The following is a 23,966-nucleotide window of genomic DNA, read 5'->3' on the forward strand; positions in this document are numbered from 1 at the left end:
TGGGGGAAAAATATGCTATATCCTATTGCAGAAGGTTTCATTGTGCTTTATTGTAAGGGGTAATATGCTGCTTAGTGGAAATGAGGGAACTCAATATTGAAGTTCCATTTGAAGGCTGCCTGTAGTGCAGCTCACTGTGAAGAACTTGACATTTGTACCACAGCATTAGGCTAACTGTGCACAGTTGCTCTCAACAGAATTGACTGTGGACATTTTCAGAACCTCATCAGAGTTCCTTATTTTACAGATCCTCATGTTGATGTTTGTGTTACGTTTTAAAACAGCAAAGTGACTTCTTTCCAGCACCTTCATGTAACTGTCTGCAGGTATCATCTAGATGGTGAGATTTATAGAGCATCCAAAATTACACCCTTCTAAGCTCTGTAGTGTGCTTGGAAGGGTGCCGCTCTGTTTAGGAATGTAGTATTGGAGAGACTGAGACTACTTTGACTGACCAGAGGGATCACGGTGGTACATGGGAAGGAAATTTCTTGTGGTGCATGTAAGGCCCAAGCCATTTGGGGTTTTGACTAAGAAAAAACCTTACTATTTGTGAGTTTTTACTTTTATCTGTATTTCAAGGCAATGTAGTCTAAAAGCCTTTATGGTTTGTTGGGTAATTCTCTGAAATAAATGATTAATTCCCTGGAATAAATGATTGCACATGAGTTGTTCTTCAGTGTGCATTTTTAAAGCCAGTTAGAACAAGGAATTTATAAAAGAACACTTCCCAGTTAAATTAAGTATACCATATGCCCAGGAAATGTTTTAACCTTTTGTGGTGCTAATCTTACTAGTTACACCATGTAGATCAGAGGTGGGCAGAAGTTCATTTTGCTGCTATTATCACTTTCTTATCCTTCCCTTTAAAGCTACCACAATAGCCCCTCTCCTCTTTCAGACATGCTCTGAATGGGAAATGACAGCACCAGTACAATTTCCCATGTGCCTCTCCTCCATCCCATGTGTACACCCATACACCCTTCCTCTGGGTGGAAAAGGAATGTGGAGTGGAAGACTCTTTCTCCTTGTATCAATGCTGCTATTTGCCTCTTCCAGGGAAAACAGAGAAGTAACTATATATTTTTCCTCTGCAGCCCAATTTACAATTTGAAGTGGTTAAGGTTGGGTTTGCTTTGGGAAAATAGCTGAGGAAAGGTTTCCCCACTTGAGCAATGTAGACCTGCTCTGAAATGCTGTACTTTTGTTCAAGCTGCCATTTTGGGACTGGCTCCTACCAAGCTACCATTCCAAAGGCTCTTGGAAAAAAATCATGTCATTCTCAGAAACATGAAATATCCCTTCCTCAAATATAAATATCATTCTGCATTGCAGGTCACCTTAGTTAGACTGCAAAAGGTTTGAGATTCTGATCCACTAAATAAAATAAAATAAAAGGCATTTTCTGTCAAAATGTAGGAATCTAACATGGAGGTTTCTTATAAGTTAGAGCAGTATTGTTTTAGGCTTAAAGCAGACCTGTAGAAATCCGGTAGGCAAGAGTCTGGTTTAATGAGTGAAGGAAATACATGGGAGAGGGGGAGCCCCGAAACCAGGAAATTTTTGTAGGGTGGGTGCTGGGGGCGCTAATTAAATTTAAATTAAATTTAACGGAGCACAGGAGAGAGAGGGAGTGGGGGGAAGGAGAGTAGTAGTAGCTCCTAACCCCGGCCGGCTTCCTCCCCTCCACTTTGCCTGCGTTGCTTGGAATGAGCCTTCTGAGTCAGAGGACAGAAAGAGGAAGACGCGTGCCAGGGAGCCTAACTGAAGAGGGGTTGGCTCTGGGGATGCGCCACTACAGAGAGGAAGGAAAAGGGGGAACAGCTGCTACCACTGCTGCCCTTACAAAAATAATCATTGGTGTGTGCCCCCTTCACCAAGCCCTGGGCCTCTCCAGGGTGGCCTGTTGTGCCTGCATCTCCTCGCCTACTGCCCAACTTTGCTTTGGCTCTTTTCCAGTTTAGCCAGCCAGCTTCGGTCTGCCCCTGTGCTGCCCCCACCAGGCACCCCCCGACTGCACGGCCCAGCTGCAACATCTTTCCCAATGCTGCTGCCACAGAGGTGGTGGGGTGGGCTTTGGGCTGGCATGGTGGGGGTGCTGTAGTTTCTATAGGGGATGCCGCCCTGTGCACCCACCACTGGCTATGGCCTTGGGGAGGGGAATGGAATCCTTTTTATACCTGCTACTTAGTACCCTGCAGCCCTTCCCCACTAGTGCTTTTCTTCAGGTGGGCTCACTTTCAGGAGGACTGGGAGGAAAAATTAAACTGAGACACAGCAGTTTGTGTAATCTATTGAAGGAGGGAAGATTCTCCATCCATAAATTCCTTTTTCTTATTAAATGAATGCCTCCTGTTAATGCATGATTGGGGAAGATCTAGATTTGATCTCAAGGATATGTTCCTGAGCATTACATTACGTCAGGATCTTATATTTTACATAAATGTGGCTGCAGTAGTTAAGGTTAACGTGTACTTTAGGCTAATGCTGAGGAAGGGTTGTGTGGTTGATACTGCTTTCTTGAGAACCAGTGCAGTGGTTAGCATATTGGACTGATAATTAACACTGTATATCCTAATGGTGGAAATCGAAAGATCTGTGTACACCCAATATGCACATGACTCTTGAATGCCTGTGATTTCAGTGAAGGGAAAGGACTCCTGCAGTTGAAATGAAAGGGGAAGCTGTCCCAGGTAAGGGAGCGACTTGTGCACTTTATTTCCATAAATTCTACTGGAGTGTTATCTGGTATTTTCTTTAATTTTGTGGTTACTATTTTTATGGTAGTGGCAGTGCAGGAATAAAATAATTACTTTTATTAAAAGCAGTAGATATATTAAAGGACTTAAAAGATTCTGTGTGATTTTCACTCATGTTATGAGTTACAGCTATTTTCTCATTGTGCTTGACATAGATGCTTTCAGTTATAGTTTCAGCAGTGCAGAACTCAAATGTCTTTATCATCCCCGTATTGCAGATGGGAGTCTAAGGCTGAAAGATACTGGTTTGTCCAAGGTCACCCATGGAATCAAGGGGTTCTGTGCCTCTGGCCTTCACTCTAGGATTATTGATTGTGTTCTTTGTCAGTTCCATATAATCACAGTATTTCAAGCAATTTTAATATCACTACTTGATTTTTTGATATATTCAGAAAATAAATCCAACTGCATGCCCAAACCATGAGCCTTCTTTTTCAGGCAGAGTGCGTCCCTCCTTCACAACTCCTCTTTGTTAGATCTCATCAATCACTTTACCTTTGTGACTTCCACCAAAATACCTGACATAGGTTGCTTTCACATGGGCTTTTTAATCCATTCTGGCTTCTGAAAGATTTTTAAAAAGGTTTTACATAAGAACATAAGAGACGCCAATGTTGGATCAGGCCAAAGGCCCATCCAGTCCAACACTCTGTCACACAGTGGCCAAAAATACCAGGTGCCATCAGGAGGTCCACCAGTGGGGCCAGGACATTAGAAGCCCTCCCACTGTTGACCCCCCCAAGCACCAAGAAGACAGAACATCACTTGCCCCAGAGTCGCTATCTATACCTTGTGGCTAATAGCCACTGATGGACCTCTGCTCCATATGCTTAATCTAATTCGCTTTTGAAGCCGTCCATGCTTGTAGCCACCACCACTTCCTGTGGCAGTGAATTCCATGTGTTAATCACTCTTTGGGTGAAGAAGTACTTCCTTTTATCCATTCTAACCCGACTGCTCAGCAATTTAATTGAGTGCCCATGAGTTCTTGTATTGTGAGAAAGGGAGAAAAGCACCTCTTTCTCTACCTGCTCTTTCCCATGCATAATCTTATAAACCTCAATCATGCCACCCCTCAGTCGTCGTTTCTCCGAGCTAAAGAGCCCTAAGCACTTTAACCTTTCTTCATAGGAAAAGTTTTCCATCCCTTTTATCATTCGAGTTGCCCTTTTCTGCACTTTTTCCAATGCTATAATATCCTTTTTAAGATGTGGTGACCAGAACTGTGCACAGTATTCCAAATGAGGTCACACCATTGATTTATATAGGGGCATTATGATATTGGCTGATCTGTTTACAATACCCTTCCTAATAATCCCCAGCATAGCATTGGCCTTCTTTATTGCAGTCACACACTGTCTCGACATTTTCAGTGAGTTATCCACTACAACTCCAAGATCTCTCTCTTGATCAGTCTCTGCCAGTTCAGACCCCATCAACGTGTATTTATATTTAGGATTTTTGGCTCCAATGTGCATCACCTTGCACTTGGCCACATTGAACCCCATTTGCCATGTTGACGCCCACTCGCCCATCCTTGACAGATCCCCTTGGAGTGCCTCACAATCCTCACTGGTTTTCACCACCCTGAACAACTTTGTATCATCCGCAAATTTAGCCACTTCACTGCTTACTCCCATCTCCAAATCATTAATGAACAAGTTAAAAAGCAGTGGACCAAGTACTGATCCCTGCGGTACCCCACTGCTTACCACCCTCCACTGAGAAAATTGCCCACCTACACTCACTCTCTGTTTTCTATGAACTAGCCAGTTTTTGATCCATAAAAGAACTTGTCCTTCTATCCCATGATTTTTGAGCTTACTTAGGAGCCTTTGATGAGGAACTTTATCAAAAGCTTTCTGGAAGTCAAGGTAAATAATATCTATTGGATCCCCCTTGTCCACATGTTTGTTCACCCCCTCAAAGAACACTAACAGGTTAGTGAGACAAGATCTTCCCTTACAGAAACCGTGCTGAGTCTGCCTCAATAGGTTTTGTTCATCTATGTGCCTACTAATTCTTTCCTTAATAATGGTTTCCACCAATTTACCCGGTATCGACGTCAGACTGACTGGCCTGTAATTTCCCGGATCTCCTCTGGAACCCTTTTTAAAGATGGGAGTGACATTAGCTACCTTCCAATCCTCAGGAATGGAGGCAGATTTTAAGGAAAGATTACATATCTTTGTCAGGAGATCTACAAGTTCACATTTGAGTTCTTTCAGAACTCTCGGATGTATGCCATCTGGGCCTGGTGATTTTTCAGTTTTTAAGTTGTCTATCAGTTGAAGACAGAGGCAAAAAATGCATTTAGCTTCTCAGCCATTTCCCTATCATCCTTCAGTACTCCTTTTACCCTTTGGTCATCCAATGGCCCCACTGCCTTCCTGGCTGGTTTCCTGCTTCTAATGTATTTGAAGAAAGTTTTATTGTTGGTCTTTACGTTTTTTGCTATATGATTCTCATATTCCCTTTTTGCCTGCCTGACCGCATAGTTGCATTTTATTTGCCATAGCCTGTGTTCCGTTTTATCAGCCTCATTGTGACTAGCTTTCCACCGCTTAAAGGAATCCTTTTTACCTTTTACAGCTTCCATTACTTTGTTTGTTAACCATGCAGGCTTTTTTCTTTACCTTTTTGTGTCTTTCCTAACCTGCGGAATATTTTTTTTCTGAGTTTTTAGGATCATAGTTTTAAATAGTTTCCAAGCTTCCCCAATGGTTTTGACCCTTTCTACTTTTCTTTTCAGTTTCCTCCTCACATGTCCCCTCATGTTTCTTAAGGATGAAATGCAACTCTCCTGCAATCAGTGAAGACTTAATTGAGGTTTTCCAAAACCTGTTTTGATCCAGTATTTTTGTTGTCCTTTCAGTGTGTGAAATCTTAAAAAAAATCTGTTTCCCTTCAGAAGTCAAGTGAGTTTAAAGAGCCTGTGTGAGAAGACCTAAGTTGTTAGGGAGAAATAGGGTGTCATTTGCATATTGATGGCACCTCACTCCAAGCCCCCAGACTCCTAGTGGCTTTGTGCAGGTGTTAAACAGCATGGGGTACAGGGCAGAGCCCTGTCAGTCCCTGTAGGATAAATGCGAGGGTGCTGCACAGCTGTCTTCCAGCACCGCCTTTTGAAAAAAATCCTGTCTTGTAGGAGTAGAACCACTGAAAAATGGTGCCCCCTCCCTGCTTCCAACTTGGCCAGCTTTTCTAGAAGGATATCATGGTTCATGGTATTAAAAGGTGACAAGAAATTCAGGAGAATTAACAGAGATGTGCTTTCAAAGTTGTTAATAAATACAGAATGTGGACAATAATTATTTAGGTAATAATTAAGCAGTTGGGAGAGGGTGAGTGGTGCCTTGAGAAGAACAGGGAAATGATGCTTTAAAGTTGTTAGTACTTGTATTTATCTAATTTAATTTTTAAAGATAAATCTACTTTAATCTGCTCTTAGCCTCTGGAACTGTTATCAAAATAAGACCAGTTGGCTTTCTCCAGTAAAGAAATATCTAGATAGGAATGCATAGTTTAATTTTAATGTTAAACATGCCTTTTTGAGGGATGCCTTTTACAAGGAAATAAAAAGGCACCAGATTTTCATGGCTCTTTGCATTGCAGCACACAAAATCTATGAAAATCGTGCATGTGCCATTGTTTACAGTAGCGGAAAGATTGGCTTTTAATTGTCACAGACCAGATGCTTCCAAATCTTACTCTTCAGCCTACCCGTGCTCCCTGCTGGCATGCTGCTCTCCAACAACATCCAGGGCTTAGTTTCTCTCTATTAGCTGCTGCCCTTTCTCTCTATATAGATGAATCTGCATCCAAGACCCCCAGATGCCTTCCAGCTGCTGCTTTTCTTCCTGGTTGAAACAGAACCAAAGATTCTCAGAGCACTCAGATCACAGCTGCTTTCTGTCTGGCCGTTAATCAACTATATAATCAATTGGTTTATTTTGAAATGTGGGAGTTTATGAGGAAATTGTGATTAATAACCGATTTTTATTATGCTTTGCCCCTACCCAAAATTTGTTGACATAGAGGGAAAACTTCAGGTAGTAATCTGAGTAATGAAGGTGGAGTGGATATAGAGTTGACTCCGTTAGGTTAGGTTTTGCCTGAAAACAGCTACGCATTTCAAGATTTATTGACATCACCTCACAAGGCTTTCTTAAGCCTAAATCGATAATAGAAAGCTCACATTCCGCAAAATTACCGTGGTTTGAATACCTACAATTGAATGCCTTATTAAACTCCACAATAGGGAATAAATTACGTCTAAATCTTATAGAGTTTGAAAAAATACTATTTAACTCCTCCTCCCCTATCAAAGGCCTTATCTCACGAATATACTTGATTTTGATCAATCTTAAAAATTCCAGACATCTAAAATATCAGGATGCATGGCACTGTGACCTAGGTCAAATATTGGGGGAAGACCAATGGAAAACGGTATGGAATTCCCCTCTGTACTCCTCCCCATGCTTAAATATTAAAATGTCAGCTATTAAGATTGTTACAAGGTGGTATAAAACTCCAACCCAACTCTCACACGCCATTCCCTCAGCAACCCCATTTTGCTGGAAAGGTTGCGGCCTTAAAGGCAATTATTTACATACCTGGTGGACTTGTCCGATAGTTGCGAAATTTTGGACTCAAGTCTTAAACTTAGTAAACTTAATAATTAAAAAAATAATTCCCTTTTCGCCCAAGATTATTCTTTTAAACGTTTGGGATGACTTACCTTCTACAATCTCAAAACAGGAACAAGAGCTCTCCGCTATTTTATTTTCAGCTGCTAAGACGCTATTAGCAACTAAGTGGAAATCCACAGTAGTCCCATCGATTCTTGAATGGCTTTATAAGTCCTGGGACTATTTTGTTTTTGACAAAATTTCATTGGAAATAGATTGTGCTCAGGTGGTTAATCGAAGACTCCATTTCGAAAAAAAATGGGCTCCTATTGTTGAATATTTTTTGAAACATACAGATTATTCAAAAATAAATATACTCGACAAGGCAGTCATCCGTAACTTCTAATTGGTTGATTTTTGGGTTGTTCTTCCCTCTGCTTTCTCTTTCTCCAACTTTCTTTCTTCTCTTCTTCTCTCTCCCTCCCCCTTCCTTTCCTCTTCTCTTTTAATAAGTTACATTAGAATTGCTTGATAGATGTTTGGAAGTAAATTTTGGAGCAATGCCCTCACTCATATAGCTAAATACCCGGAGTTCTATATATCTATTGAAATAATTGTATACCTTTGATGGTCTTTTATTGTTACATTCTGTGGTTTATGTCATTTTGTTGATTCTTAATAAAAGCTTTAAAATAAAAAGGTTTTGCCTGAAATATGCAGGTAACAGCAGGTACAATTCAGTCTAGCTGTAAACCTTTAAATCTACCACTAGATGGAATTCAGTTATTGTCTTGTGTGAGTTGAAAAGAGGAAGCTGAGCTTCTCCCTCAAGTTCCTGAATGGTCCTTAGAGAGTCAGTTCAGTGTAGTGGTTAGGAGTGCGAAGTCTAATCTGGAAGAACCGGGTTTGATTCCCCACTCCTCCAAATGCAGCCTGCTGGTGTGACCTTGGGTCAGTCATAAGTTCTTTCACAGCTGTTCTTTCAAGGGCAGTTCTTGGGAGAGCTCTCTCTGCCCCACCTACCTCACAGGGTGTCTGTTGTGGGGAGGGGAAGGGAAGGAGATTGTAAACCGCTCTGAGACTCCTTCAGGTGGTGAAGGGTGGGGTATAAATCCAATCTCTTCTTCTTCTAATGGTTTATGTTTATGTATGTCTCCAGATAGATCTAATATGGAGCACTTCCCTTAAATGTGTTCCTTGTTAATCAGTGCCTCGGCTGCAGATGCCTCATCTAGGTGAAAGCTAGACTGGCACGGGTACAGCCAGCCCATAACTCTGTAGAACTTTGGTTTCTGGTAACTTGCAATTCTAATAATCTTATCCAAACAGGTTAAAAATGAGTATGTAAGCACAGACATTGTGCTAGAGAACAGCTGCTTAATCGAGGCTGAAAGCAATCAATGGAATGCCCCAGCTCTGTTTGTGGTAATGTACTGCTGTCTGAAATAGTAGTCAAGAAACCTAACAAATAGGCATGTCATTGAAAAGCCTCTTGAAATGCTTTTAGCAGTTGCAGTGCTTTAAGACGTATCTTGAACGTTCAGTTGGAAATATAAAATGTTGTGCCACATGTTTAGCATAGGCATTTTACTCTGAAATCTTTTCTGTGCCTTCTTCATTGTTTAGTCTTTCCTAATTATTCTTTTCCCATTTCTTACCTTTGGATGATTGTGGTAGAACAGGCCCAGTTGTTATTTAGCTAATTTCCATTAGCCACTTGGAACCAAGTATGGGTTCCAATTTATTGTGTTCACCATAGCCATAACAAAAACGAGGTTTGGGCAGTTCAGTGCTTTTAGTAATTCGACAGTTTGTTCAGAAATGCATATAATAACAATCTATAAAAATGCAAAAGACAATTTTAGATCACTGCTTGTAGCAAGGAAGGAAGGAAGTTGTTGTGATGTACTATGAAAAGGCTCTCACAACATAACGTGTACTGTAAATGCAGTAATGTAACAAAGATACTGGTGACCCCGGCTTCTGGTGGGATCCACTGATGCTAACCCCACATCTGTGTGCTTTCCCCCCATCTGCTTGCTTGTGAGTGCTCCTAGCTGCACCACTTTGGTGCAGTGGTTAGGAGTGCGGGCTCTAATCTGGGAGAACTGAGTTTGATTCCCCACCTCTCCACGTGCAGCTGCTGGTGTGACTTTGGGTCACTCGCAAGTTCTCTCAGAGCTGTTCTCTCATGAGCAGTTCTCAAAAGAGCTCTTTCAGCCCCACCTACCTCACAGGGTGTCTGTTATGGGGAGGGGAAGGGAAAGGAGGATGTAAGCTGCTTTGAGACTCCATCACGTGGTGAAGGGGTGGGGTATAAATCCAATCTCCTCCTCCTCCATGTACCTCCCAATGTCATCAGGAAAGGGCATGGAGGCAGTGGGAGGGCTCAAAAGCAGGAGGGGTAGGGCATATGGGTTGGGGGGAGAGAAGGGAGGCATGAGCAGAAGGCCTAGTGGTAGGCAGAGGGGGAAGGGCCCGTGAGTACTCTCTGCCTGAGGCCTCCCAAAACCTGGACCCAGCCTTGGCAATAAGCTTATCAAACCTACATAAGGCTATAGCTGTGATGGTTAGTAATGCTGAATAGGTTACATTGTTTTCAAATGTTTGGTAGCTGTGATTCAGTAGAGTACTGGTAGATGAATTCCACTGAGAATTCTTAAAAAAACCACACAATTAAAACAGACACACAGAGTAATTATATTATTCTATGATATGAAAATCATCCCTATGAAAATCATCCCACGCATAGATGCTGGTATTATCAGCACGGCTTCCACAGGGTTGTAGTCTGTAAGCCATGAGCCAAAAACCAAGAGTCCTTTGGCTTGCCCCCTTTTGACAAGTCTGGTTTAAATTACAATCTACAAAAGCGGCCAAGACAGATGCTCAGCCACAATTCCTAGATCCTTTCAGTCTTAATTAAGTCTCCAATATTTATTCCTGTGTCTATGTTTGAACCCTGTGTTTGAATCCATGTTATTTTAATGTTTTCTCTTTATGGACATACATGCATTTCTGAAGCCATGCTTCTGTATTTTAGTCCTACTTCAAATATAATTTTTACGTTCATACCAGTATTGGAAGAACAGGGAACAATCTAGAGGACACCTTTAGACATTTTGTTTTTAGACACCTAAAATTGTGATGTTTCAGTATGCCAGATATGTGTATCATCTAGGCAGGCTTGTCAGGGAGTTCTTTGACGTCTTATGTACTATAATTCACAATTTAAAAATCTAGATCATGAAACTGCAGCAGAAGGAGGCAGTAGGGGTTTGATGGTCAGTTCTTTCCCCAGCCCTCTCACTGTTCTAAGCTGCTGTTCCCTTGCTTCCTCAGAGCCTGCAGCTATGCTGGAGGAAATAGCGCTCTGCTAGGAAATGAGCAGCAGAGCGGAATTGACCTTTGCCAGTGGTGAGGCCTCCCTTGTGTTTGCCTGTAGCTTTCTCTTGGAGTGTACAATTGGTAGCAACCCCTCTTTTGCTTGCCTAATATGTTAAATGTCTCTTAGTTCACCTATCTGTCTTTTCAATCCAGAAGAAAAAACTCAAACTAATTTCAGTTGCCTGTGACTGAGACATTGCATCTGTATTGAGGTTTGCAACAAGCTGAATTGTCAGGCTGGTGTTTGAACCATATGTACAATTTAAAGATGTGGCTATTAGTGTATTTAGAAAATACATGACTGTCATCTGGATTTACTGGAGTGGAAAATAAGAGGCTTACAGACGCTGGGTATTACATCCTGTTTGAATGGAAGTAAGCCAAGGTACTAATTTACGTAATAAATGCTATAATATTATGCTCTTTAGTGACGAAGTGTTGTCATTTTTAAACATTATTGAGAACCTATTTTTAACAGTACTGGAAGTAGGTGTGTTGAAGTCATATGAAAAGAAAGATGCTGTGATCTGGTTTTGTTGTATGTGGGGAACCCTAATTGAAAAAAACATAATGCAAATTAGAAGCCGGTCTCTCCCCCCCCGGCTCCGAAGTGAGGCCCGAGCGACTTGCAGCCGCTGGGCCTCACTGGTCTCTCCCCCCGGCTCCGAAGCGAGGCCCGAGCGGCTTGCAGCCGCTGGGCCTTGCCGGTCTCTTCCCTCCCCCGGCTCCAAAGCGAGGCCCGCGGCTTGGAGCCGCTGGGCCTCGCCGGTCTCTCTTTCCCCCCTGCATCCAAAGCGAGGCCCACGCGGCTTGCAGTCGCCGGGCCTTGCCAGTCTCTCCCCCCCGGCCCGCCAAGCCTTCTTCCGCCAAGCCTTCTCCCTCTCTGTGGCGGCGGCGGCGGTGAGGCAGTTTGCAGAGCATTCCCTGCGCATGCGCAGGGGACGTTCTTTTACTTTTGGGGGGATTTAAATATCCCCCTGATATTTTTTTTTCAGATTTTCAGATTTTTGTGCACACCTGGGGACTGCCCCAAGTGTGCAGGAAAAATCTGCCTGCCCCCGATGTGCGGATTTAGATATCCGCACGCAGGGGGCGCCTTTCGCTATTAGTATATAGATAGCTGAGAAGAGTGAATTTTTGTTCTACCATGCTGTTTGCTGGCTCATAATAACTCACGAGGAAAGTGTCTCACAAGCACCAGTGTGCTCTGTTTGAAGAAGGGTTGGATCCAGTCTAAAGTTTTCAGTAGAAGAATGGAACTTTCCTGTTGCTCTCCTCTGACTAGAGGGGTTCAGATAGAAGTAGTTACGAGTAAAAGTGGTGCCCAACTCAGTTGACTTGCAAAGAAGAGAAATGGAATGAATTGTCTTCTCTACCAACATTTTAAAAAAGTAACTATATTTCTTTTTTTAACATGGAAAGTTACTTTTTGTGGAATCAGAGTTCAGATTTCATAACATTTATTCATACTTGAAAAACTGACAGTTGAGACTTTTTAAGACTAAAAGTGTGAAACGTATCTTTGGCTGTTTTAACACCCGGCCCGTTTCTCTCAACAACAGCTTATGTTTGAAACTGTGTCCAAGATTGTCTGTATACTGTTACTTTTCTTTACCTTCTGGGAAATGTTTGAATTGATTCCTTAATCCTCATTCCCAGCTGCAATGAAGCATAAATCCATGGGACTTCATTTACTTACATTCCCATCTTGTCACTTATGCCTATCCTTTTTCTTTGTTGTCATTGTACAACCTCTTATCTGCTTTGAGCCAAGGATCTATCTTCTGTTTATGTAATTCTGCAAAGTGCCCTGTGTACCAGTGGTGCAATATGATGAAAAGTTGTATGGGAGACCAGTACAGCACAATGGATACCTTTGTCTGTCTCTCTTCCTTCATGGTGCCGAGTGTGCTACAGTGCTACTGGCCAGAATGGGAGAACTGTGCATGCTTTTCATAGAACAGTTTTGCTGTTACCTACAGCTTTTAGTCTTTGAGCATGACTAGCTTGTATGCATAGGGTTGCTGGATGTCTGCAATGGATGTCTGCAAAGAGGTAATGGTTGACCATGTTGTAGTGCTTTCCTTTAAGGATTTTCCAAGACTACATTCTTGGTTGTACTTAAAAGGGTTAGTTTTTGCCTGTTAAATTCAAAGCTAATTATAAGTAATTATTTTAATTGTTCGACCACTTCATTGTAAGTACACAGAATAGTTTTCAAAAATGACTGGTGAGTCATTTGCATCAAGACTATGCTCAGTGCATGTATGCTACTAGCTGATGCATTGAATCTATTTCTGTAAATGAATGAGCTAAGCTTCATTGATATGTGTAGAAAGCAGGTATCGTCTTCTTCAGGGTGCTCCCAAAGGTTAACTCTGGAAGCATACTGTATCTTGTGTATGTACACAGTTGTGATAGCCATCGACTGGAACATACCACAGTTTTTGTACTAGTAAACTTTTATTAATATTGTATCAGAGTGGGAGGTGTGCTTGTTTATTTTATAGAGAATTCAAGGGCAGTCATGTATCTTTTTTCCCTTCCTTTAGTTGTTTGAGCTGCTAGGACCTGAAGGATTTGAACTTATAGAGAAGCTCCTACAGAACAGATCTACAATTGTGGAGAGATCTTTCTTTGGGCCAAATGATTATAAGCTGCAGTCTCTGCAAGGTAAAGAGTTTTATAAGATTGCATGGCTATTTATTGCCATTAATAAAGTGGTTATGCGGTCAGGGATCTGTGAATGAATATTTTTAATTCTCCTTTTCTTTGAGAACTGATAATCCTAGCGTGATGGCCTTTCTCACTCATACAGAGTGCCTACCACTCTCCACAACCTTTCTCACACAGGCTCAGGGTTATAGGTAGCTCAGGCAGTGACACATCACTATCCAACTTTCCTCTTTTAAAGTATATCAAGAACCATGACCGTTCCATGTCCCAGGTCCTCTCTCATACTCATGGGGACCTCACCAGACAGAGTAGCCCCCTTTAATAATTGCCCATCGCTCAGATACTGCACAGTGCTATTTGAGTTGGGAACTCAAGCACTATTTCATTCATACACTGTCACCATTTATTCATAACGTAAAATATATATAGACTTGTCGGTGTGTATTTCTTTCCTTGAGGCAAGCAGCCCATGGGAACTTTTGTTTATGGTTTGAACATAACATTGGAGTAGATCATATAGTGGTTACCTGAAGTTTCTTGTCAATTGAACTTTTGAACTGTTTCCCTATTCTGGCATTTGGGATCCTTTGTAACTAAATGACCTTTTCCAGTCAGTTTTAAACTGCTTTTTTCCACTCAACCAGACTCACTCTCAACTCTCTTGTTGCTGTCTTCAACTGTCCTTCTTACTAACATTCTGTCAACTCCCATTGGTTGTGCTTAGGGAGAGGCAGAACCTAACCTGTCCATCACACATAGATGGAAATTCATATGGATTGACTGGATTCAACATTTTTCTTATTAATCTTTTTGATAATCTGAATTAAACCAGCAAACAAAACAAATGTGCATTATGTATTTTTTGAACAACACCTATAGTAATAGTCTGTCAATTGAGTTGGAGGCACTGATGGTTGCGGATCTTCCCTGGATGGACAAAAGCCATGTGAGATGGGGACTGTAGTAAGTAGAAGAATTGACTGAGACTGAGCGAGAAAGCTGGCTGGAGCCAGCTCATTATCAATAAAGTCTTAACACTGAGTGAGAAAGAACACTGAGTGCAGCAAGATAAAAAATAAAAGCATAGCATTGTTTCCCATCATAATATTTCTGGAATTATAATTATTAACCTATTTCTCCCTCCTCCCCTTTAAGAAAGCCATTCGTATCTTTGGACACTGATGAAAAAGTCCTAACTCCTGGAAGTGGAATATATTGCAGGGCTTCAAGTATGATCTGTTCTATCAGGCAAGGTTCATTTGAGGTGGTCTGTTGGGCACTATGAGCCTGGAACTCAGCAAACTTTTGACTACTTGATTCTAGGGCCAAACACAGGAGGACTGTTCCCTTTGGCTTGGATCCCATGTACAAGCACAGGTTCCCACTCCTGCAGCAGCCTGAAATGTCCACCACCAATGCTGCTTCTGTGGGATGGGGTACCCCTGAGAATAGCTTGTGAGGGCGAGGGGGTTTAAATGTCTGCTGCAGAAAAGAAGAACTGGCAAAAATTGCCTCTCCCTTGTGCAGGCAGAAACTTTAAGTGGGTACAACTTAAAGTTGGATAGGTATGTCTTAACATCTTACTCTAAGTAAAACGTGGGTGTTTTTTAGTAAACTACATTTCAGTATTGATTAGATGTTCAATGAACAGTACAACTTCAGTTGTTGGAGCATTAACTGCATTCTGTCAGTGGAACCTCCTTGTTTTTATGCTGTTTTATCCCAAAACATGGAGAGAATTGAGGGTTTCTGTTTGCATTACTGTAGCAAAGTACTTCTGTGGCCACGATAGCTCAGAGGTTAAGACGCTGAGCTGCAGACCAGAAGGTCTGTAGTTTGGCAGTTTGAGACCCTAGTGCCGCGTGACAGAGTGAACTCCTGTCTGGCTCCAGTTCCTGCTAACCTATCAGTTCGAAAGCAAGAAATTGCAAGTAGATAAATAGGTACCACTTCAGTGGGAAGGTAACAGCATTCCGTGTGTCTTGGCGTTTAGTCATGCCGGCCACATGACCATGGAAACATCGTTGGACAGCGCTGGCTCTTCGGCTTGGAAGCAGAGATAAGCACCACCCCCTAGAATTGGATTCGACTAGCTTTCGAGCAAGGGAAGCCTTTACCGTTTAGCAAAGTACTTAAGGATGTATTAACTATGTTAAGAACCAGAGTTTTTACAGTCTCGATGCTCTGCAAGAAAGATGGACTATAAATGAAAAAGGTTAATAGATAAACGTTAAGAAGCAGACTGCAGATCATAGCTCTCTACCAATAGTTCTGCTTGATTCCATGTTGTAGAACAGTGCAAGAAGTTTACTGGAGAAAACACTAAACCCAATTATGGTTGTCAAGTCACAATCCAGTCTGAACAAGAGAAGCAGTTAATGAAACTCTACCGTCGGGAAGAGAAACGAAATGCCAGGCGAGAAAAACGGGCTGGGGATGAAGGAGAGATTTTTGGAGAGGTTTTAATGAGCTTTGATCCCAAGGAGCTACGTATGCAAAGGTAATAAATACCATCAACTGACAAATGTTTGTGCTATGCTAGCTAATTTAATGTATCCAAAACATTCATTTTCCCTTAGTTCAGCTTTAGAGATTAGGTATTGGTGTCGTCAAGTCGTGTTTTATTACAACTACAGAATATTTTTTGGTATGAAAATGTAATTTTCTATGATAACAAAACAGTCATCTGCAATTAGATTCTTCATGGTCTAACCCACATGGGTTAGAGATGCAGATGAAAGAGGTGATACTGGGCATTTACCACATAGTTTAAAATTAATGAAGTCTGTGCTAAACATGCAGAAATTCGCTGTTTTTTCCTTCTTTCTATTATGAAGTAGAATTGGATGAAAAAGAGAAAATATTGCGGTATATGACTTGGGTCCTGCCTTTCTGTGAATGGATGAAGAGGTCTTTGCCACCTTTCTGTTACTCCCTCCTTGGAAAAGCCACTACCTAAGACACAGAGTACCTTCAGGAACAGTGTATAAGTTGATATAGGGACTATAGCCAGAAGGGGGAGGGAATCCACAGAAATTGCCTACCACTTGCATGAACTTGCAATTTGTTTATAGAGCATTCAACAGTGCAAGAGGGTATGTGTTGAAATACCCATTTTTGTTGAAATACCCATCTGCTTCAGTCCCAGTGTCATATCCCACACTTTCCTTGAGATTTCCCAACCCTTGTAGAGCAAGGATATGCTCTCAGAACAAGGATGCAAAGAACTTTTCCATGTTCAGACAATTGCCTCCAACACAGTATCTGTTATTTTTATTTTTTTAAATGGAACTTGTGCATGTAGAGGGCACATAAGAGAAAACCCTAACCTTTCTGAAGTGGGGGGAGAGAGAGAGAGGTGTGAAAGCCAATAGACCAGAGGTGTCAAACTCATTTGTCATGAGGGCTGGATCTGACATAAATGTCACTTGGGCTAGGCTATGTGTGCCATAAAATGTAATGCCAGGTACTGGAGATGCAAACTTTATAAAGGACAGCCGCTGGTAAGCTCCAGAGTTGGTGTGTCCTCACTGGAAGGCCCGATGGGCTTGGGGGGGGAGGTAGAGGAAAACCTGCATGGGTGGACTGGACAGCCAGTAGAGAGGGGCAACCCCTTCCCCAGCCTACTCCCTCTGTCAATGCTATAAGCCCAAGCCCCAGAGTAAAATTGTGACGTGGATAGATGTTGCAAACTCACCCCTGCCCCTGAGCCACCATGGAAGGAGACTGAGAAGACAAGTTGAACTAACTCCAGCCTGCTGAAGCGGGGGGCAGTGGCCCTGGCACAAGGCCATGTGCACTGCAGGACCCAGGCCAAACGAAGCCCAATAACCTGGAGATGTCCATGTGGCAGCAGCTGCCTCCAGCCAAGGCCATCAGGCAGTCTATGGTGGGGCAATGCTGGGGGTTCAAGCCAGAGATTGATGGCAAGCCATGCCACTCTCATGTGGCAGCAGTTGCCCCAGGCCGAAGGACTTCGGATCATCTGTTGGGGGAGCAGGCATGATGCGCACAAGGCTGTGCATGTGACAGAGGCGGCAGACCACCCAATGACCAGTAGAGCTGGAGATTGCCCCCCCATGAGGAGCCGCTGCCTATGACTGAAGGCTGCCAGGGAAGGGAGATCCTGACACCAGGTTGTGTACCCAATGGCAGGACTAGGCTCCCAGTGTGTGGAAGAAACTGCTGAAGAATGTCCCCATGGGCCAAAGCAGAGCTGTCGCATGGGGGCATGAATATGGTGGCAGCACTGGCCACCAGCAGGCCCCAGCAGAGGATCATCTGCACTCCCCCACATGCAAACACTGATCCCTGCAGCCATCTGGGACAACATCCCCAGAGCTGCAGGTTGAGTGGACAGGCATGCAACCTGACCTTGGAACCCTGAGCTGGCATGAATGGAGAGAGATCTATTAGCAAGTCTGATCCAGAGTCACCTTTCAAAAAATAGTTTCTTAGGCTTATCTCTTACCAGCATCCATTTTGTTTGTTTCCAGCTCTATCTTAGTCCATATCTAGGCCAGGCTGTACCTCACATACATAATTGGGTTTTTTTTTTTTGATAATTAAAGAGGGGCGACTTGAATAAGATTACCCTTCCTCAGAAGGGGTCTGGCTGCTAACACCTCCCCCTCATTTTCTGACCCATAATGGCTTTGGGGTGGCTTTATTTGCCCCATGGGGGTGATAGATCAGAAATCTATCGAAGGGTCCTTTCTTGTTTCACAATGATTTTGATTAAAGGCCTTTAACCTCATAAATCATATATCTCTTCCACATGAAGCTAAATTTGCAATTCTGGCAGAATTGTAAAGTGGAAGTACTAAGAGAAACACATGGGCCATCTGAGAAACTAGAGCAACAGAAGGGTCTGTTAGGGGAAGGCTAACTGCAAGATCTGGGATTCATTCCAAATTATGACTGTGAAAGATGTGTCAAAGACAATTGCTGCTGCTTTGGCAAAACTATCTCATAATCAATCACCTTGCCCAGGGAAAGCCTACTTGGAAGAACATGCATAGGGGGACATAAGGCCCAGCAATGGGTAACCATCACCAAATAGGCGAGGATAAGAGAAATGGGCATCTACAAACTGGTTAAGGGGGCTCAGCCCAGGGATGGTACCCCCCAGGGTAGAAGAAGACACAGAACGAGAGAAGTAGGGTATAAGAGTCTGTGTATCAGCACTGTTGTCAGGAAGAAATAACGTTGCATAAGTTAAAGGGTGAGAGATGAGATCATCCCATGAGGATGTCAGAAGTCCCCATGGCTGCCCCAAGGAACAGTGATGTGCCTGCAAGACCCAGAAAGAAGGTAGTTCAAATATCAGGGTTGTGAAAAGCAGGGCAAAAAATCTCCTTTGATAGATTTTTCCTTAACAGTCAGGTCTGTTCCCAAGTTTGGCAAACTTCGGGACATGTGAGAATATATCTTGGTGAACTGATTTGCAATGCATTGTATTCATAAAGCTGCAGGTTTGTTCTCTTGAACACTGAGTCTCTCTGAGTTGTTTCTCTCTTGGTGAACCTGAAGCTCAATAAAAAGAACCCTGTGCTAAAATTGTTGAGGTTTCAAAGTAAAGTCTGATCACCTTTCCTTTGGTTCCTGACACTCCTAGAATTTATTTTGGGGGTGGGCTTGACATGTGCAGCCCCCCCCCCCCAATGAGACAAATAATGCCCATCTGGGCTCTTTTGTTTCCAGAAAAAAGGTACGAGGGGAGCAGAAGCCCCTCCTGCAGTCCCAGTCTGAGTTGGTCCACTACAGCGCTTCAGAATTAAGTTTGTACAGGGAACTCATGGCTGCTGTATGGCTACGTCCTTATAATGATTGTGTGTTACATGGAAGTGTTAGTTTGGTCATAAAGGTGTAGCTTGCACAACGAGAAGTGCCTTCTGTTCATTAAATCACTCTTGGATCTTGGTTAGAGTTTTTTATGTGCCTGGATTCAGATGTTCTTTAATTTTATAATATACTAATTTTATAATATAATTTTATAATATCATTGACACAGAGAATACTCCATCTTTCTGTGTTATACCTCTGAGGATGCCAGTCCTGTGGTGGCGAAACATCAGGTAGTACAATGCCAAGATAATGGCCATACAGCCCGGAAAAGCTACAACAACTAATGAACTCCGGCCATGAAAGCCTTCGACAACATATTTATAATATACGTTTGCTCAGTACAGAATATAGCTGCATGCTTTATTGAGTTTGTGTGATCTTGTCCTCTCTGTCACTGGTTTTTGTTTTTTTGTTATAGAGAACAAGCACTATTGAATGCTCGCACAATGCCCGTTCTTGAAAGAAAGAGAGATTCAGACTTTGAAAAAATTCATTACCCACATGTTTATGACTCACAAGCTGAGGCTCGAAAAACATCAGCATTTATTGGAGGAGCAAAGGTATGTTTTTTGGATTTGGTTTCTGAATAATGTATTTGGGCTAGCATGGATTTTGTTCAGGAGTACTTTCAAATTATTCTGTCGCTGTTAAGAGGCAATAATTCTTGTTCCCATTGATTTAACAGTATTTTTTTCCAGTCAATGAATACTTGCATGTTTCATGATGTAAGTGACAGTCATCAATCATTTACTCCAGAGAGATTTCACTGAATTCATTACCATTAGTTCCAGTGAAGTTGTTTGGGGCCTTGGAAGCCTATTCTATATTCAGCTGTTTTTCTTAGAAACACTGAAAATGGAACTTCCCCTAAAATTGTTGATAGGATTATAATTATTTTAGTACTGCCAGTATCTTGAATATGTTGCTGCAGAGTTTCAAGATGTAGATTCAAAATAAGATTTTCTTGACTAGAGATTGTCTGTACTCTGTGTCTCAGTTTACAGATGATAGTGGTTTACCAAATGAAACAATTGTAAATGCATCCATCTTTATCAATCATCCAGCTTTTGGAATTAAAATTCCATGTCACCTGATCCTGCATTTTGGCTTTCTGATGTTCAAATATAGAAGCTGGGGAATAAAGGGGTAAACAAAATTGAGTTAGAGGTGAAAACACACCTGTGTTTACCTGTGAGGTTTGCAGGCCTTCTGTGACATGAGCTATTGCCTCATTGAGAGTTATTGTGGGGAGCTATGTCAATTTGTGTCAAGAGATTATCCTTTCTCTACTTAGGAAGGTTACTCTAATTTTTGAAGCTTTATGCTGTATAAGAATGGGTTTTGCCTCACTGGTTATAGGTAATATCGGTGGATCATTGAACCCAAGCCACACAACTAGTTGTCTCCTGATCTGATATTTGGAAAGATATATCCCTTTTATTTCCTCGAAGGGTCAATTAGAGTTCCCTTTGCCTAATCAAAATGGCTATTTTATGCTATGTCATTCTTCTATCATCTTAGGGTGCTGGAACATGTTTGTGGAATGACATCCCCCTCTTCCTCACCTTGCTGCTACATGTGTGCTTTAAAGATGCGCTTTGGTTGAATAATTGTTTGGTAGTTGCAACAACTTATTAGAATTACTTATTGATCCAGTGGAAGATTTCTTTTTATTAATTTTGCATCTCTTTCCTAGAGTCAACATGACTCTCCATATGGAATTTCTAGTTCAATCTTTCACTTCTCAAATTACATAAAACTTGCAATTTAGAAGCAACCCCAACTTGCTCTTCATAAAGCCTTCACCAAAATATGGAGTGGAAAGAAGTTGGCCCTTCCATTGTATTCTAGAGACTTGTTTGCCCAGTCTTAGCTGTATGCATACATGCTGGCTAACTTATTGCTAGATATTTTAATTCCACTTCAAATTTTATTTATTTATTTATTTATTTGTTAGACTTTTACCCCGCCCTCCCGCCTAGGCAGCTCAGGGTGGCTTACAATAGTTAAAAACCAGTATACAATTTATACAATAACAGGTCTAAAACAGTACAATAAAATATCAAATTACAGCTTTTTAAAATTAGAATGTGGCGGCCATCTGTTATAAAGTGCTAGTACTTATGTGGAATGGTCAGTGTGGCCAGAACTGTTAAAATGCTTGCCAGAACAGCTCGGTCTTTACCGTTCTACGGAATTGAAGATCCCACAGAGCTCGGATTTCGTTTGGGAGCTGATTCCATAATACCGGTGCAGCTAGGGAAAATGCCCTAGTTCTTGTTGATGTTAGTTTAGCGTCCCTAGGGCCAGGGGGGACCAAGCAATTTTGTGTCTCGGATCTCAGTGCCCTCGGGGGAACATACGGGGAAAGGCGGTCCCTCAGGTAGACAGGCCCCAGACTATTCAGGGCTTTAAAGGTCAAACCCAGCACCTTGAAGCGTATCCGAAATGCTATTGGCAGCCAGTGCAGCGACCTCAGCACAGGTTGGATGTGTTCCCTCATGGGGAGACCCATCAGCAACCTGGCTGTGGCATTCTGCACCAGCTGCAGCTTCCGGAATTGCCCCAAGGGCAGCCCCATGTAGAGAGCATTGCAGTAATCCAGCCTCGAGGTGACCATAGCATGGATCACTGATGCCAGATCATTGCGTTCGAGGAAGGGGACCAACTGCCTAATCAGCTGCAGATGGTAAAAGGCTGCCTTGGCAGTGGCTGCTACCTGGGCCTCCATTGTCAAGGAAGCATCCAGGAGCACTCCCAAACTCCTGTCCCTTGGAGCTGGCACCAATGGTGCCCCACCGAAGGCCGGAAGAGGGACCCCTACCCCCGTACCACTCCGATTCAGGCATAGGACCTCCGCCTTCGTCGGATTCAGTTTCAATCGACTCAGCCTAAGCCAGCCCGCTATGTCCCACAACGCTCGGTCCAGATCTTCCGGGGTAGAGCCAGACTGACCGCCCAACAACAGATAGAGCTGGGTGTCATCTGCATATTGATGACACCCTAGCCCATGTCTCCGGGCAATCTGGGCAAGGGGGCACATATAGATGTTAAATAACATCGGGAAGAGAACTGCCCCTTGAAGCACCTCCCAAACTAGTGGGTGTTTTCGGGACAGCTTCTCCCCCAGTGCCACCCTTTGTCCCCGACCTTGGGAAAAGGAGACAAGCCATTGCAAGGCGAGCCCCCAATTCCCACGTCGGCGAGGCGGTGGCGAGCAACTGATGATCGACCATATCAAATGGCGCTGACAGGTCCAACAACAGGAGTAACTTGTTTATAAAGTTGAGTTTCAAACTACTGTTTGTTCAGCTCATTATTTTAACCTTTTCTTCTCTTACAGATGCTTTTGCCGGAAGCTATTGAAAGAGAAAATAATAAAATGTACGAAGAAGTAAAGATCCCTCACAGTGACCCAATGCCTATTGGTTTGGAGGAAAAACCAGTTTACATTCAGGATCTGGATGAGGTGAGAATAAAGTGACTTGTGCCATACATATGTGTAGAATTTTATTTATAGTATTTGGGGTGGTGGCAGCTGTATTTTTTTGGTATTAATATTGAGATTATTATTATTGTTATTATGTATTGGATTTCTAGATAGCCCTCCCCTGCGTGCAGGGCTCAGGGCGGTGAACAACATATCAATAAATACATATGAATCAATTTATAAACCCTTTAAAACCATTAACAATTATAACAATTAAAACAATAACAATCTAAAAACTATTTCAGGTGGTGTTAAAGGACTGATTATGTCCTTTCCCATGTGGAAAGAGGAAAGATGGAGGAGGCCAGTCTCGATGACAACTGTTGCTGTCCTCAACCATAGATCTGGCAGAACATCTCTGTCTTGCAGGTGCTGCGGAATTGTTCTAAGTCCCGCAGGGCATGGATGTCATTAGGCAGAGAGTTCCTCCAGGCTGGCGCCCGGGCCAAAAAGGCCCTGGTTCTAGTCAAGGACAGCTGGATCACTTTTGGGCCAGGGATCACCAGGAGGTTCTTTTCTCTAGAGTGTAATGTCTTTCTGTGGGTATACCAGGAGAGGCGGTCCTGTAGATATGTTGTAATGTAATGTGGTAATGTTCTTTGTGAGCAAAAAAGTAAATTCTGTTTTGTTTAGTTACAATAAATACATATTTAGAACAATCTATAGTGCAGTCAATGGCACTTTAAAGTACAACATGAACAAAAAGGGAGGGGGGTAAGTCCCTGCCTCAGTAATTGTAGAATATACATTTTAACAGTGGGGTTGATGGCAAAAGTTGTAGTAGCTGCATCATGTCCACACTGGAAGAAACAAAATCATTTTCATGGCCTGTGTGCTAGCAATTTTTTAAAATTGAATGTTTGAAAATGTGCTACATCTTACAAAATTTGAAACCTCTTGTTGCCAAGAAGTGTGCTAAATATTCCATGAAACCCCATTCAAGGAACAGATGTCATTGCTATAATTACTCTTTAAATATAAAGAAAAATTTTCTGTACTAAGCACCTGAAGGAATCTCCACATATGAATCCTTTCACTGGGTTACCTGAACCACAGATAATGATCTTGTGTGGTGATAAAGCCTGCTGTGTTACCTTTTGTACAGATAGCCAAGATGTTAGCATGGAAATTCATTTTTTCTTCATTGCTTAATATGTGTAAATTGAAGTTTCTGTT

At 42.4% G+C, this 23,966-nt stretch overlaps 1 protein-coding gene across 1 annotated transcript in view; it reads left to right on the forward strand.

Moving 5' to 3' along the window:
• The window catches only part of ASCC3 (activating signal cointegrator 1 complex subunit 3), a 409,581-nt gene that overhangs the window by 28,534 nt on the left and 357,081 nt on the right, over positions 1-23,966 (forward strand). The window contains exons 4-7 of the mRNA XM_015417908.1: positions 13,330-13,450; positions 15,746-15,953; positions 19,719-19,860; positions 22,644-22,769. Of these exons, the coding sequence (XP_015273394.1) occupies positions 13,330-13,450; positions 15,746-15,953; positions 19,719-19,860; positions 22,644-22,769 (597 nt within the window). The remainder of the gene's footprint in view (positions 1-13,329; positions 13,451-15,745; positions 15,954-19,718; positions 19,861-22,643; positions 22,770-23,966) is intronic.

The sequence above is a fragment of the Gekko japonicus genome, unplaced genomic scaffold (genome assembly GCF_001447785.1).
Source record: "Gekko japonicus isolate JY-2015 unplaced genomic scaffold, Gekko_japonicus_V1.1 scaffold665, whole genome shotgun sequence".
Classification (NCBI taxonomy): Eukaryota; Metazoa; Chordata; class Lepidosauria; order Squamata; family Gekkonidae; genus Gekko; species Gekko japonicus.